This window comes from Ambystoma mexicanum, chromosome 2p (assembly GCF_040938575.1).
Source record: "Ambystoma mexicanum isolate Mex_15411 chromosome 2p, UKY_AmexF1_1, whole genome shotgun sequence".
Lineage (NCBI taxonomy): Eukaryota > Metazoa > Chordata > Amphibia > Caudata > Ambystomatidae > Ambystoma > Ambystoma mexicanum.
Window position 1 is genome coordinate 45,794,567 of NC_090923.1, and position 13,840 is coordinate 45,808,406.

General features: G+C 47.1%; 1 protein-coding gene across 3 annotated transcripts in view; it reads right to left on the minus strand.

The window, feature by feature from the left end:
- Positions 1 to 13,840, minus strand: part of PDZRN3 (PDZ domain containing ring finger 3) — a 785,994-nt gene that overhangs the window by 143,841 nt on the left and 628,313 nt on the right. Inside the window, exon 1 of one of the 3 annotated variants that reach the window (XM_069643216.1) lies at positions 5,536 to 6,418. The exons of the other annotated variants lie outside the window; for them this stretch is intronic. Within the exon in view, the coding sequence (XP_069499317.1) occupies positions 5,536 to 5,604 (69 nt within the window). The 5' untranslated portion in view covers positions 5,605 to 6,418. Of the gene's footprint in view, positions 1 to 5,535; positions 6,419 to 13,840 lie in introns of those variants that run through there. 3 annotated transcript variants of the gene reach the window in all.

Sequence of the window (13,840 nt, forward strand, 5' to 3'; positions counted from 1 at the left end):
ATCATGGTTATTGGTAAATAAACAATATACGTAATCATAATGACTCATCCTTTTGGGCACCGGGTCCAGCGATGATGCCCTCTGGCCCGTGCTGCCTTTCTTGTCCCACGACTTGTTGTGGCCACCGTACGGTGTCCTGGGTTTCCTCGATCTTCTTCTCCTCTTTTTCTGTGGTGGGTGGGTTTTGAGGCAAAGAAAAGGGAAATGGGAAGACACTGAGTTAACCGTGAACTTCCCAGGTATTGTCTGAGTCCCCGTGCAGGGTCGACAAACAGTTTGTGCTTTAGGAGCTGCACACAGCTCATTATATAGGCCCCAAGAGGTCCTTATTCTTTGTACTGCATGGGGGGCTGAGCGCCAACCCCCACAGGTCAGCCTCTGCTGACTAAATGCCTAGGCATCCAGGGTCTCCAGGCTGCACTGCACCCATATATCCTCCTGGAAGGGTGAGGTATTTATTACCTCACCCCTCCTGCCTTTCATGTGCCAGACTCTGCAGCTGCCTCCCTTATCTAAAAGACAGAGAGGGGCACTGACCTTGGAGGAAGGCTGTGCCCCTCTCTAGGGCCATGCTGCCATGTAACAACAGTTACATGGCCTCGCCTTGGGCGGCCCTGCGGCATTGCCCATAACATGTGTACACTTTGGGGTAGGTAGTGCTGGTCATTGGGCCGGCTCTCGGCGGATCCGAGATCCTGCGCCAGATGTGTAGCGGGATCTCGGGATCCGTCCAGAGTCAGCCGTGCAAGCCCATGAACCGCGCTGGAATACTTAAAAAACAAAAAAAGCACTCGCAACGGCAGCATTGCCTTTTACCGCGGCTTTGGCACTGGTGTGTAATGCACGGTGCAAGCATTGTGCAATACACACCAGTGCCAAAACGCGTGCTTTTTTTAAAAAAAAGTATTCCAGTATTCCTGGATGTCCACAACGCCCCCTCTAGACCACGCGCCCTCGGAAACCGCCCACCACCCCAACTCCCCCACCCCGGCCATTGTGTTGTTGGATCCCCCACCACCATTTTTCCATTTCCACCACTGGTGGTACGGTGACGTAAAGAAGACATATGCCCTCAAATTGCACCCCACTGCCATGCCCATACATGGGCGTGGTCTACACTCTGTGGCATACAGCGTGCCTTCATGCATTACTTTTAACTTTCTCTAATATCCTCACGCCCCCTGCTGGAAAAACAACAGCTCACATCTGCTTTAGTTATTATTAAATTCACAAAACCTTCCTTTTATTTAGTTGTTTGTGCTTTTGGATCATAGAGGAGGACGTGCATGGGGGATGCTACGCGTTGCTTGATTCCATGAAAACGTGCGCACGTAATTTTACTGTAAGAAATGCTGTTGTCAAAACGTTCTCCCTGCCTCCCTAGTTATTTGAACGTGCAGGGCACAGATCAAAGTGTAATATGTAGTTTCCAGTCTTGTAGGCGACTCAGCCTTTCAACCTTCTGAGGTGGATGAAATAAGTGCCATGGAGTTCAGTAGTGATAACACACTCGACAACAATGCGGTTGAATTTTGGCAGACACAGCAGCCACGACCACGTTGTTCTACACGTGCAATGCAAAATGCAAAGGAAATGTCCTCTGGGAACGAGGGGAGGGGGTGAAGGGGTGAGAGGGTTCAGAATGAGGCAACCAGGGGGCGGTTGACGATCATCTCACGCTACACAGCAGGGCATCTAGAAAACACCTGCACCTGAGAGAGGGATTCAGAATCTATAGCAACTCAGACCTTGGCCTCTCGGCTGGGACTCTCAACAGGGGAGCCGATGCTGTGTGCACGAGAGGTGTGGTTAACATGCACACACCACGCACTCACAACGATCATCTGGGTCAATGTTAAACCGCAGGGCCCAAAATGAGAAATGCTGACTGGGAGAAAGCAACGTAGACTTCATTAGACCATCTTTGGGGAATTGTTAAAGGTTAGGGGGGGACATCAGATCACAGGGGTGTGTAGCACCTGACCAATCACTCTGCATGCGGAGGGTGCCCTCCAGACCCCACTTGATGAAAGTCCTCAAAGCGCTACATAACCGATGGCGTAGCAAGAGACATGGTACAGTTATGTTATGTTGCATAAGTTACATCTATGGTGCCTAGAGGGATAGTGGCGTGTCTAGCAAAACAAGGGTAGTGCTTAGAGTTACAGCATAGTGTCTAGAGTAAAATGATAGTGCATAGAGTAAAGTAAGCTTTCTAGAGCAATATTATAGTGTCTATCATTGTAGCATAATGCCTAGATTACAGTTACAGTGACTGGAGTCATATTATAGTGCTTGGAGTAAAGCTATAGTGCTAGGAATGATGACATGGTGTCTAGAGCAGTTATAGTGCCTAGAGACATTATTCAGTCTTTGAGTTATGCTGAGCGAGTTTGTTGTGTCTAGCAAAACAAGTATAGTGCTTAGAGTTACAGCATAGTGTCTAGAGTAAAATGATAGTGCCTAGAGCAAAGTAAGCTTTCTAGAGCAATATTATAGTGTCTGTCGTTGTAGCATAATGCCTAGAGTACAGTTACAGTGCCTGGAGTCATAGTATAGTGCTTGGAGTAAAGCTATAGTGCTAGGAATGATGACATGGTGACTAGAGCAGTTATAGTGCCTAGAGACATTATTCAGTCTTTGAGTTATGCTGAGCGAGTGTGTTGTGTCTAGCAAAACAAGTGTAGTGCTTAGAGTTACAGCATAGTGTCTAGAGTAAAATGATAGTGCCTAGAGTAAAGTAAACTTTCTAGAGCAATATTATAGTGTCTATCGTTGTAGCATAATGCCTAGAGTACAGTTACACTGCCTGGAGGCATAGTATAGTGCTTGGAGTAAAGCTATAGTGCTAGGAATGATGGCATGGTGTCTAGAGCAGTTATAGTGCCTAGAGACACTATTCAGTCTTTTAGTTATGCGGAGGTGCCTGAGCAAAAAGTATAGCTGGGTGTCAAGCGCCTACCTAAATCTCAGCCTGGCAAACTGGCAGACGGACAGGAAGCTGGGCGGATTCATACCTCAACTCTCTCCCAAAAGCCAGTCCAAGTCCAGAACTGGAAGTTTTCACAAGTTTCAATTCAAAACCTATTGGTAACTATCTGCATTTTATCCATTTTTCCACCGAAGGTGGTGCTGTATACTCCACCATTTTAAACCATTATGCAAGACATTTACTCGAGTGGCAGTGTGGGGGAGGGGTGGGGATGCCAGTAGGCCCCTCGCTCCCTGAGGTCGGGGCTCCCCCACTACATTCGCTCGCTCTGACATTTTTTTGTAGGAAATATTTTTGCCCCTCAATTAGAAAAAGTCACCAGGCAGCCCCCACGAAACAGCCGTCTCTTCCAGGCACCCGGCATCCGCGGTAGCACCCCCACAATCCCCGTGGGGCCCTCTCTCCGCCTCAGGTAGGCCAGGCAAAGAAGACCGTCTGCTGGAAGGCACCGTCAGCCTTGTTCGGCTGGCACCCCAAGAAGAACCCCCCAGAACATGTGTGTACCTCTGGAAATCGCACTCTACACACAGAATTGCTTCTGCATCTAGAGTTCCTGAAACTTCAGAGATGGCCTTCCACTACTGCCCCCCCCCCCCGGCCCCCGAGTCGCCCCGTCTTTAAGTAGCTGAACCCAACCCCTCCAGTTCCCACCTCTCTTCCCCTCCCGCTTCTGAACTTCATCCTTGCATAAAGCCCTCTTTGGGACGGGTTATTTAGGCTCCCCCCTCGGAATCACTCCCAGGAGAAACAGATATAAGGAAGTCTGGTGTGGGGGTGGGGGGGGCAGGGAGGGGAATGCACCTGCACCCAGACCAGTGCATGCAGACAGCTCTCTAGAGTGTCCGGCTAGGAGGGGTGCCTTCTGCGACCCCATATGCCTTATCCTCTACCCCCACGTATCCCTCCCCGCCCCCCCTTCGTCACATTTTAGCCCCTCCTTTCGCGGGGTGCTCCACGGCCCACACACCCGCTGCGACCATTTCTTCTAAAGCAGACACCCCGCTGCTTTCCATGAAATTGCCGCTTAAAACCGCCGAGGTACAGCGCTCTCTGCGAGACACGCACGTGACATCCCTCGCTCTAATACACAAAGAGAGGGAGCCCGCATGTCATCTCCCAGGATTATTACTGTAGCGCCTAGAAGTGGGATGAATCGAGCATCAGGCACTGGGTAAAACAAACGGATATTGCATGTTCTATTACTGTTATAATTGGGGTTGAGTTTGGTAATAAAATTTAGCGCCAAGACACTTGAGTTCGCAGCGCCTGTTATGCACGTGGTCAACATTCGGTATTCGTAGTTGAGGAAACTGTATTTGGCTACGGCATTTCCCCCATGTCCCCTCCCGCCCCCGATCTCTAGGGGTGGCAGCCCCCATTCAAGAGCTGCTTCTTCATAAGTGCACTCGTCTTTTCGCCTGGATAACACGGTGCCCCATCCCCCACACTACTTTGTTATTCCTAAAAATATCGGGGTTCGTCCGTTGCTTATGAATTCATCTATTCTGGAGTGTACCACTGCCCCTATTCTCGGTAGCCGGGGTCCGCACTGCTCGGAACTTTTCCCGGGGCCAGTTTCCACCTTTTGGAAAGTGCCCCGGCCCCCGAAACGTAGAGGAAGCTGTAACCCCACACCGGACAAGTTGCAGGTTCCCGCCCTTCTCGCAGACTGCTAAAGGGGGTCTCTAAAAGTCACAGCCTCTCACGACTGTGGACCTATGATAGACAGGCTGGCACGTAGCTCGGTCGGTCAGTGCACCTACAGCTATGCATGGGAAATGTGTACTGTCCAGTCTCAGGAACTGAGCTCAGCGGCCCCAGCTGCGGCAATGTGTGTTCTGAGGGCGAAGTGCCGGGATCCAGCCAGCAGCACAGGTTTCCCTCTCCCGTGACAGGAACGGTCAGTCGCGTGGCTCTGTGTAAATTATTTGGACCAATGGGCGAACGCCCGCGGGGCATCACTGGCGTGCACATCTCCGCCAGACGCGTAATAAGATATGGGGAAAACATTGGCCAAACTGTGTGATCCTGTGCACACAGCACATCAACCCGTGTCTCGGGTCCATTCCCCGTTAAAACGTGCAGGGCCTGGAAGAGATTCAACAATTCACCTGCTGAAACAGAGACACCGAGGCATTGGGATTGTGGCTCCACCCCCTTCGGTCACACCTGGACACACATCACAAATCAGAACGCATCAACGATGTGTGAACAGTGTGAGCGATGGCGTTGCAAGTGTTCTGGACACAGCACAGGAGCTCACAAACCGGCACAAACATTTAAAGCTCACAGGGGGGCACCACGTTCCTGGGGTTTGCATGCTGCAGTTTCTTAATGCACCTTGAATTTGGGTTCAAATAGATAATGACCTGCAGGGCGGGGTGATGAGAGACAGCGCTTCATAAGCTGAGCAATTACTCGAAGCACTGCTTCTGAACTTGTCGCTCTACAGCCTGGATGTTCGGACTGCGCTACCCTCGCCCGCACCTGTGTCCAGAGTGCGCATGATGCCATGCATAAGAATGCAGTGCCCACAGCCTTACCTGGCACACCTCGTACAACAGCTTATACCGCTCCTCTCGCTTCTGCAGGGTGCACAGGCGGCACCCCATCTTCAGGGGTTCTCCGCCGCTCGGGGGCAGAGGGCACGGCTCTCAGCCAGCAGGTATGCCAGCACATGCCCCTCCCAGAGCCAGGGCGAGCCCGCACAACCCAGAGTCGCCAATATCGTCCGACTGGGTCTTCTCGGGCGGTAGAGCAGGGTCTCTCTCTCCTGATGCCAGCCAATATCACGCGCTGGGCGTCTGTGCCAACATCACCCAGCTAACATCTGCCGATATCGCCCGTCACCCGCTGGGACGTCTCCCCTGGTACAGCTCGCCCAGGTACAGTGCGTCTTCCGTGCCCACATCTGTGGCTATCACTCACTGTGGCACCTCTGGTGATATGCCCCAGCTACAGTGCGTCCACTTTGCCCGCTGTGGGCATCACGCTTGTGGTGTCTCCGGTGATATCACCCAGCTACAGCAGGTCTTCCGTGCCGACACCTGTGGATATATCACTCGCTGAGACGTCTCGGGTGATGTCGCTGAATATGCGTTCTTTGTCGTATTGTCCTGCAAGGGTTTCCGTCGATAACACACGCTCTGTCTTCCTTGTTGATATATCCCTCGGGCTATCGCCGCTCGATATACTTCTCTCGATATCGCCCATTTAGGTCGTCTTAAGTCGATACCGCCCGCGGTATTTGCGCTGTCGGTGTTCAGCACTGTGTGGCAGCTAGTTCGTCTCAAGGCGATGCAGCCACGCGGGGGTCCTCGGCCGTCTCTTCTCTTCTCGCTGTCTCCAGCTCCTGACCGTCTCTGGAGCTCCTCCGCGAGCGCGACACTCCCCCTAGTGCCTCTGCCGAGCTCTGCCCCGCTCTAGTGCGCTCGCTATATACCAGGGCTCGCGCCTAGCAAGCAGCCCTGCCCTCATTGGATAGTCAGAGCCCGAGACGATAGGTACCAAGGCGATAATCCATAACAGCGGCACGTGCTCCAGGAGTGGGGGGTCTGGGGGCAGAATGAGACGCTGCCCCTATGCCCAGGGTATTAGTGAACTGGTGCGCCCCCCACACCGTCTCTCTGGGGGAGTATCTGTTGGTTGGGGGAGGGCCGGGGCTGTACAAGGGGCGCGACAGTCAAAAGCCGTAGCGTACTCAAATCTAGACGATGTATCCTACAAGGCAGTCACCGAAGGTTAAATGCAACGGGTCGTGTCTAAAATGCAAGATTAGCAGCGCCAAGTGAATCGTGTATTTTTGCTTTACTAAGTGGCGCTATGATTATACAGCTTGAGTCACAACAACGAAAGTGTGCATGGCTGGGTGAGACCTATCAAGTTATGTTCCATTAATAAGTTCACAGCCCGCTGAGCTATTTTAGCGCTTCCTTCACCAGTTCCCCGCCGACAGGTTCTCAGCGCTAGACAAGCTCATGCATTTATTGAACGCAAAGAGGAAATACAGTGATTCTCGGCGCCACCAGGTTGAGATTGTCAATTACAACAGAACCCACTCCTTCACAAGTCACGCAGACCTCCGATCAATGTCTGGGGGCTCCCGGTGTACAGTGGGGGCTGGGATGAAGTGCACACCAGCAAGAGTAACCGTCGCCCCTTCCCTGCAACACGCCATAATACCCCCTAGTCCATGGACCCCCGTATAACCACAATCCTGTGGTGAAATGTGGCGCTGTTAGAGGTGTTTAACTGCTCGCCATGTGAAACTCTCTCTGTTTAAGCAAGTAAGGTAGCTCAGTGGGTTAGCGAGAACTGGCCAAGGAAAACTGCACACAACTTGCAGGTCATCACACATTCGAACCCCAGCTTCGACGACTCAGCCTTTCATCTCCCATTAGTCGATAGAGCCAGCCCCATCCCCAGTACGTGTTATGGAGGCGCCTTGAAGTTACAAACCCGTGCCAGGAAGCTCTACATAACACAATAGTTGAGCGATGGCCGCCACCTCTTTTACATGTATTTCCCAGTCACCGCCTTGACAGGGAATGTCGGGTCTGCATGCACATTGCCAAGATTTTGTAGCAATGACCCCAATCTGTTAGTGTGGAACTTTTTAAAATAAATAAATACATAATAATGACTTGTTAAGTCATTTATCTTGTTATGTGTGTAATTCTGCGCTCATTTTCATGTTTAAATGTATTATACCTGTTTCTTTTTGATATACTATGTGTAAGCGCTTGCAAGTTAGAAGGGCGATGGGTTTAGAAAATGGCCCCGCGCATGGCCCCCGCGCTTAGCCCCCGCGCATGGCCCCGCGCATGGCCCCCGCGCTTAGCCTAGTAATCCAGCGCTACAAGCAAGGACCCTGACATTACTGTGACTACCTCTGCTCCCGCCGTCACTAACTCAACACCAGTTGACCTGCCATTCGAACATCTAAGTTGTCTGTTAACGCCAATGTTCCCCCGGCTGCCATGATAACGATTTTCACACTGACTCTGCCCCCCCACGTGTCCATATCTTCGGATACTGCCTCAAGTCCTGATCACACTTTTAATACTAGGCATTCTGACCACCCTGTTACCACGTGTCTTCTTAATCCTCGCTCCGCCTGCCTACATGACACCGACCTTTGTGACTTTATCTTCACACATAAACCGGACATGTGTGCAATTTCTGAAACATGGTTTCACGAAACCTACCAGATATCTGCCGACAATACTACGCCTGAAGGATATAACATGTACAGGCCCGGCTGTATTGGCCGCAGCGGAAGCGTGTGGATAAAAAAAAACACCTTGTCTCCCATTTGATCCCTACTCCATCTTTTGAAGGCTGTGAACACCTGTGCGTTAAACTCAAAGTGAATCATAAGTGGCCATCATTCTCTTATACCGACCTCCTCAGGCTCTACCTCTGTTTCAGGGCCAATTCCTTGCTCTTCTAAATGACCTCCCAATGCCAATTTCCCTGTTAATTGTGTTGGGCGATTTCAACCTATCGGCCAATGAACACTCAGTTAGCAAAGCTCTATCCTTACTCTCCGCTCTTGAAACCATTGGCTTCTCCCAACTCATAAAAACTAAAACCCATGAAAGTGGCCACACTCTTGATTGGATTCTGTCTCGCAACTTACCTTGTAGTCACTCTTACACCGAGATTCGTCCTTGAACTGATCATTCATTTCAAGGCCTCGTACCTGCAGCCCCACTTACACTTACCAGGAATCCGTGGATTGAGGTCAAACGTAGGAATCTCAGGAACAGTCTTCCAGTAGGATTTAGGACCCTTCTAGCAAAGAATCTTGACTCCATAGAAACACCTGCGACTGCTTCTGACCCAGCTGGCCACCTCTCCAACGCTATTAAGACTACTATGGATACTCAGGCTCCCGGAAGAATGAAGAAAATCAAAACTGAAACTATAAAAAAATCTTGGTTCTCTGACAACATTATTAATGCTAGGAAGATGAAACAAGCATTAGAACGGGAATGGAGGAAAAATCCTGAACATTTCACATTGGGAAAATATCTTTAAAAAGACGCTGAATTCTATAAGAACATCATTATTGAAGCAAAAGCTAAAACACTTTAATTCACAAATTAATAAAGCCAACTCATCCCCCAATAAATTTAAAATTCATAAGGAATTCGAGAATTACACCTCTCCCATCTCTTCCATCACGTAGGATTTCACCTGGTGGCAATTTATTCAAGGTGAGCTTATTGCTAAAACTACTAGCCACCAAGTGAATATTTCTAAGCAATTGAATCATCTTACCTCTAATGCTAAATATTTCACTATAAAATCTAACATCCCTGATGCCCCTGGTTCATCTGTTCCTACATTTGAATTGCAACACTGTACTGAAGGAGAAAGTCATGATATTATTATGAGCCTTAAATCAACCACCTGCTCTGGGGACTACTGTCCTACTGATATCCTGAAAGATTCCCTAACAGTGACCATCCCACGGATCACCAAGCTTATCAATTCATCCATCAGTGAAGGTATTGTGCCGACCTCACCGAAGAACGCTTGTATTACTCCGCTGCTCTAAAATACCTCTTTAGACCCTTCCATAGCCAAAAACGATTGCCCTATAACCTGTCTTCCATACCTATTAAACATTCTTGACAGAGTTGCTGATCTTCAACTTCAAAACTTTGCAAAAGGTAAGATACACTTTGGGGCACTCATCAGTTTGGCTTCAGGGCTTGGCACGGGACTGAGACAGCAATGTTGGACCTTAAATCCAACATCTCAAAGATCTTAGAGTGGAGCCATCCTGTCTTGCTTATGTTATTGGACCTCTCCGCGGCCTTTGATCTTATCGATCACAATCTCCTTCATGAAATGCTGCTTATTATTGCTTACTTCTCAGGTAAAAAAGCTGGCTGGATTTGTTCCTTTTTGAGCTCTAGAACCTGAAGAGTTGCTTTCAAGGAGGCCAAAGCCACTTCTATTCTTTCTATGTGTGGAGTACCTCAGGGCTCCAATATGCTAACTACACTGATGACACCCAGGTCATGAAGAAGATCAAGTAGTGGTCTGATATATACGTTAATTTATCAGGTACCTACGCCACCGATCGCAATAAGGTGAAACGCACTTACAATGAAATTCAAACTTGGATGGCCTATAATTCTTTAGCTTTCAACTCTGAGAAAATTGAGCTTCTCATTGTGGACACACCCCCACGGCCGACGAATATTGACCCCTGCTATTCCCATTATTCTATCTCGGTAATAGCATTCCAGTCAATAAATCAGTTAAAACTCTTGGGGTAATTTTGGACTCTGAACTATCCATGAAACAGCAGTTCTCTAGTGTGCGCTTATCTTGTGGATACATTACCAAGTTATAGAATCAAATCAAGCCATACCTATGCGTTAAAAATAGGTCTCTTCTGGCCACTGCACTAATTAACTTGCGGCTTGATTATTGTAACAGTCTGCTTATCAAAACTTCGCAATCTAAACTCTCCCGTCTGCAAACTACGCAAAATGGGGCCGTTAGGGTTATATACGGCCTGGCCAAGAATGATCATGTATCTACATACAGAAAAAAAGTTACACTGGCTTCCGGTTGGACAGAGAATTAGACACAAGATACTCTCCCCGACCTATAAATGTCAGAACACTGCCACTCCTCTCTACTTGGAGAGAAGAAATTCTTGTATTCAACCCATCAGAGTTCGATGCTCTAATAACTCTCTCTCTTTATAGTAGCCCCGCTTTCATCTGAAAAGGTTCGGAGGTACCTCTTTTGAGGTGTGTGCTCCTCAGGAATGGAATATCCTCCCTAATGTTTATAAACTATCCCCCTCGCTTCCGGTCTTCAAAAAGGCCATCAAAACACTAATTTTTAATTCTGCTGATTAACTTCTACTCTCTCTCACTCTGCTCATCTTGTCACTTGTGACCGATCCGTCCTCTTGTTTATTTGACGCTCTGCGGCCCATGGGCATGTAGCGCTTTGAAGAATTATAAATAAATAAATAAATAAATGTATTTGTGTCTATGGTTTAGTGAATACGATTTGCTATTAGCCATCTATTCACAATAATCACCACTGTATGGTCAGTCAATATAATTTATGAATTGGTACTCGATTCAATTACAAAGGCGAACTCATCCGGAGCAGTGGGTCCCAATACACTCAGTAATTACATTTTGAAAGTGACTCCTGGGCAATTGGCCAATATTTTGGTGATTATTTTCTCCCAATCGGTCTCCTCTGGTGTATCACCTACATCCTGGTAGACTTCCTATGTCCTTCACATTTATAAGAGAGGAGATCGCAGTGATCCGGTTAAGTACAGGCTCATTATGATCATGGACGCTGACGAGAAGATCTTGGCGTCCATTTATAAGAGAGGCGATCGCAGTGATCAGGTTAACTACAGGCTCATTATGATCATGGACGCTGACGAGAACATCTTGGCGTCCATTTATAAGAGAGGAGATCGCCGTGATCCGGTTAACTGCAGGCTCATTATGATCATGGACGCTGACGAGAAGATCTTGGCATCCATTTATAAGAGAGGAGATCGCAGTGATCCGGTTAACTGCAGGCTCATTATGATCATGGACGCTGACGAGAAGATCTTGGCATCCACTTTACTAGATTATCCTGAGGCACGGTCAGTGGAGACCGGTAGATTAAAGAAGCCTCAGGTAGGCTTGCGAAAACATCAAGGAACCTCAATGAGTGGCTTCATCGTCAGACTCCTGCAGGATCTGGCCTGGGGGACAACATATGACTACACGTGTGTGGCCTCCATTGAACTTTCTGCAGCATTTGATTAAGTAAATAGAAATGTATTATGGCACACATTGCCGAAAAGGGGGATTCCTGATTGTGTATTGGGGTTGCTTGTTTAAATGCACAATAACTCTAATATGCAGGTAATGTTGGTTAATCAAGGTGTCTTGTTCATAACAATATTTACTAACAAAGATTAAGGCAGGGGTGCATTTTGCTTCCCAGCCTTTTTAATCTGTATATGCCGGACATGGAGGAGGAGTTCTCTTCAGCTGCTTTTGCTTCCCTGAAGATATCAACATTTAAATATTTTTGGATGGCTTAGGCTGGTGACATTATGTTATATGATTGTACACAGCGTGGCCTCCAAAAATTGATTTCTGCATTTGCGCATTATGTCAAAAAAAAACCTGTCTTAACCGCCAAATCCTGTTAAAATGAAGATTTTGGAATTGACCTCTTTAGTAAGTCGGCGAGTAATTTCTGTTTAGAAACAATGATACATTCCATGTTACAGAGAGTCTTATTTGCTTGGGATTCCCAATTTTTAACAAACCATGTCAATTGCGAGCAATGGAATTTTAAAAGAACACGGCAGAATGTTTGGATCTCAGATGAAGGGAATAGACACAAATCCGGTAAATACTCAATGCAACCGTTGTTACTTCTTTATAATGGTAAAATGATGGCTAAACTGCTGTACGGTATTGCGGTTATGCAGTTCCATATGTGTGAGAGAGTAGAATATTTGTAGACTCTGATTTAGAGGAAAGCATTGAGCTTTCCCAATTGTGTTCCGATGGCCATTATTAGATACAAATTAGGTCTACAATCCCTTATGACCAGAGCGAAATGGAAATACTTATATTTGATGTTTACATATCCCCTTCTAGCCCCAGAGAATTCCCGGTACAGTGATATGGAGCAATTGATTGGGGACAGGAAGGGCCAAACACACTGTTACATTATGTAAGAGTGTGCACAGATGTCTAAGGAATTTGGGGTTTGCATTTGAATATTTACCGAGTAAACTAATGATGATTATAAGTGCCCTCTCCACTTATGACGCGAGACAGACAATTGAGAAGAGGCACGGTTATAGCTTGTTTTTGCATTTCCAATATGAGCTTAGAATGGTACTAGACCTTCATACTTGAATTTGTTTCCCCAACAAGAAAGGTAGAGGGGTTTTATGAGCTTTCGTCTTGATACATTGCCCGCACGGGAAGTGTTAGTAAGGAGAAACATCGTGTCCAACAATTTGGTTTCTGTCAGGTTTTGTAAAGATATAAACAACGTGAAAACACAAAAACATACAGTTATATTTTGCCCTGCTTTTCAATGTAAACGAATGTTAAATGTGAGATGTTTTCTATATAGATCTGATTTTATTGATTGTGAAGCTCTCTGGACCTATTCACTGAGTGCTCATGCAAACTCAGTGGTCATTTCGGTGTTGAACTTTATGAATTCCATCCAACTAAATTGCGATGGTTCTTGAAGTGTAACTCTCGTGAGCTGCTGCCATCTCTTATTGCAGATGTGTGAAAGTGTGTTTGTGTGTTTTTTCAGTGTACCATTTGTTATTTTAAATGGAAAATTGATTGTGAATTTCTGTTTTTTTTCCCCTGTTTATCCTTCTTAATATTGTATTGTTATGAAATCTGAAAGTGTTGGGAATTCTAATCTTGATGAAATATTGTACAGGTTTTGTTTAACCATATGCAATAAAAAAGAGGATTTCTTAAGTCATTTATCTTGATATATGTGTAATTCTGTGCGTATTTTCATGTTTAATATTTATTTATTTGCATCTATGTTTCAGTGAATACGCTTTGTTATTAGCCATCTAATCACAATAATCACCCATGTCCTCCAGACTCTACAGGGTGGTAACAGCTGTGAGGAGTGTCACTAACGAGGGCTCCGGGTCCGTTACCACCTGATATGATATGATATGATATATTTTATTTATAACGCGCCTATACCCAAGTGTTTCAAGGCGGGACGAGGCAAGGGAGGGGGAACAGTAGGGACAAGACAACGATCTTACTAGGCCAAGTGACATTGAGATCG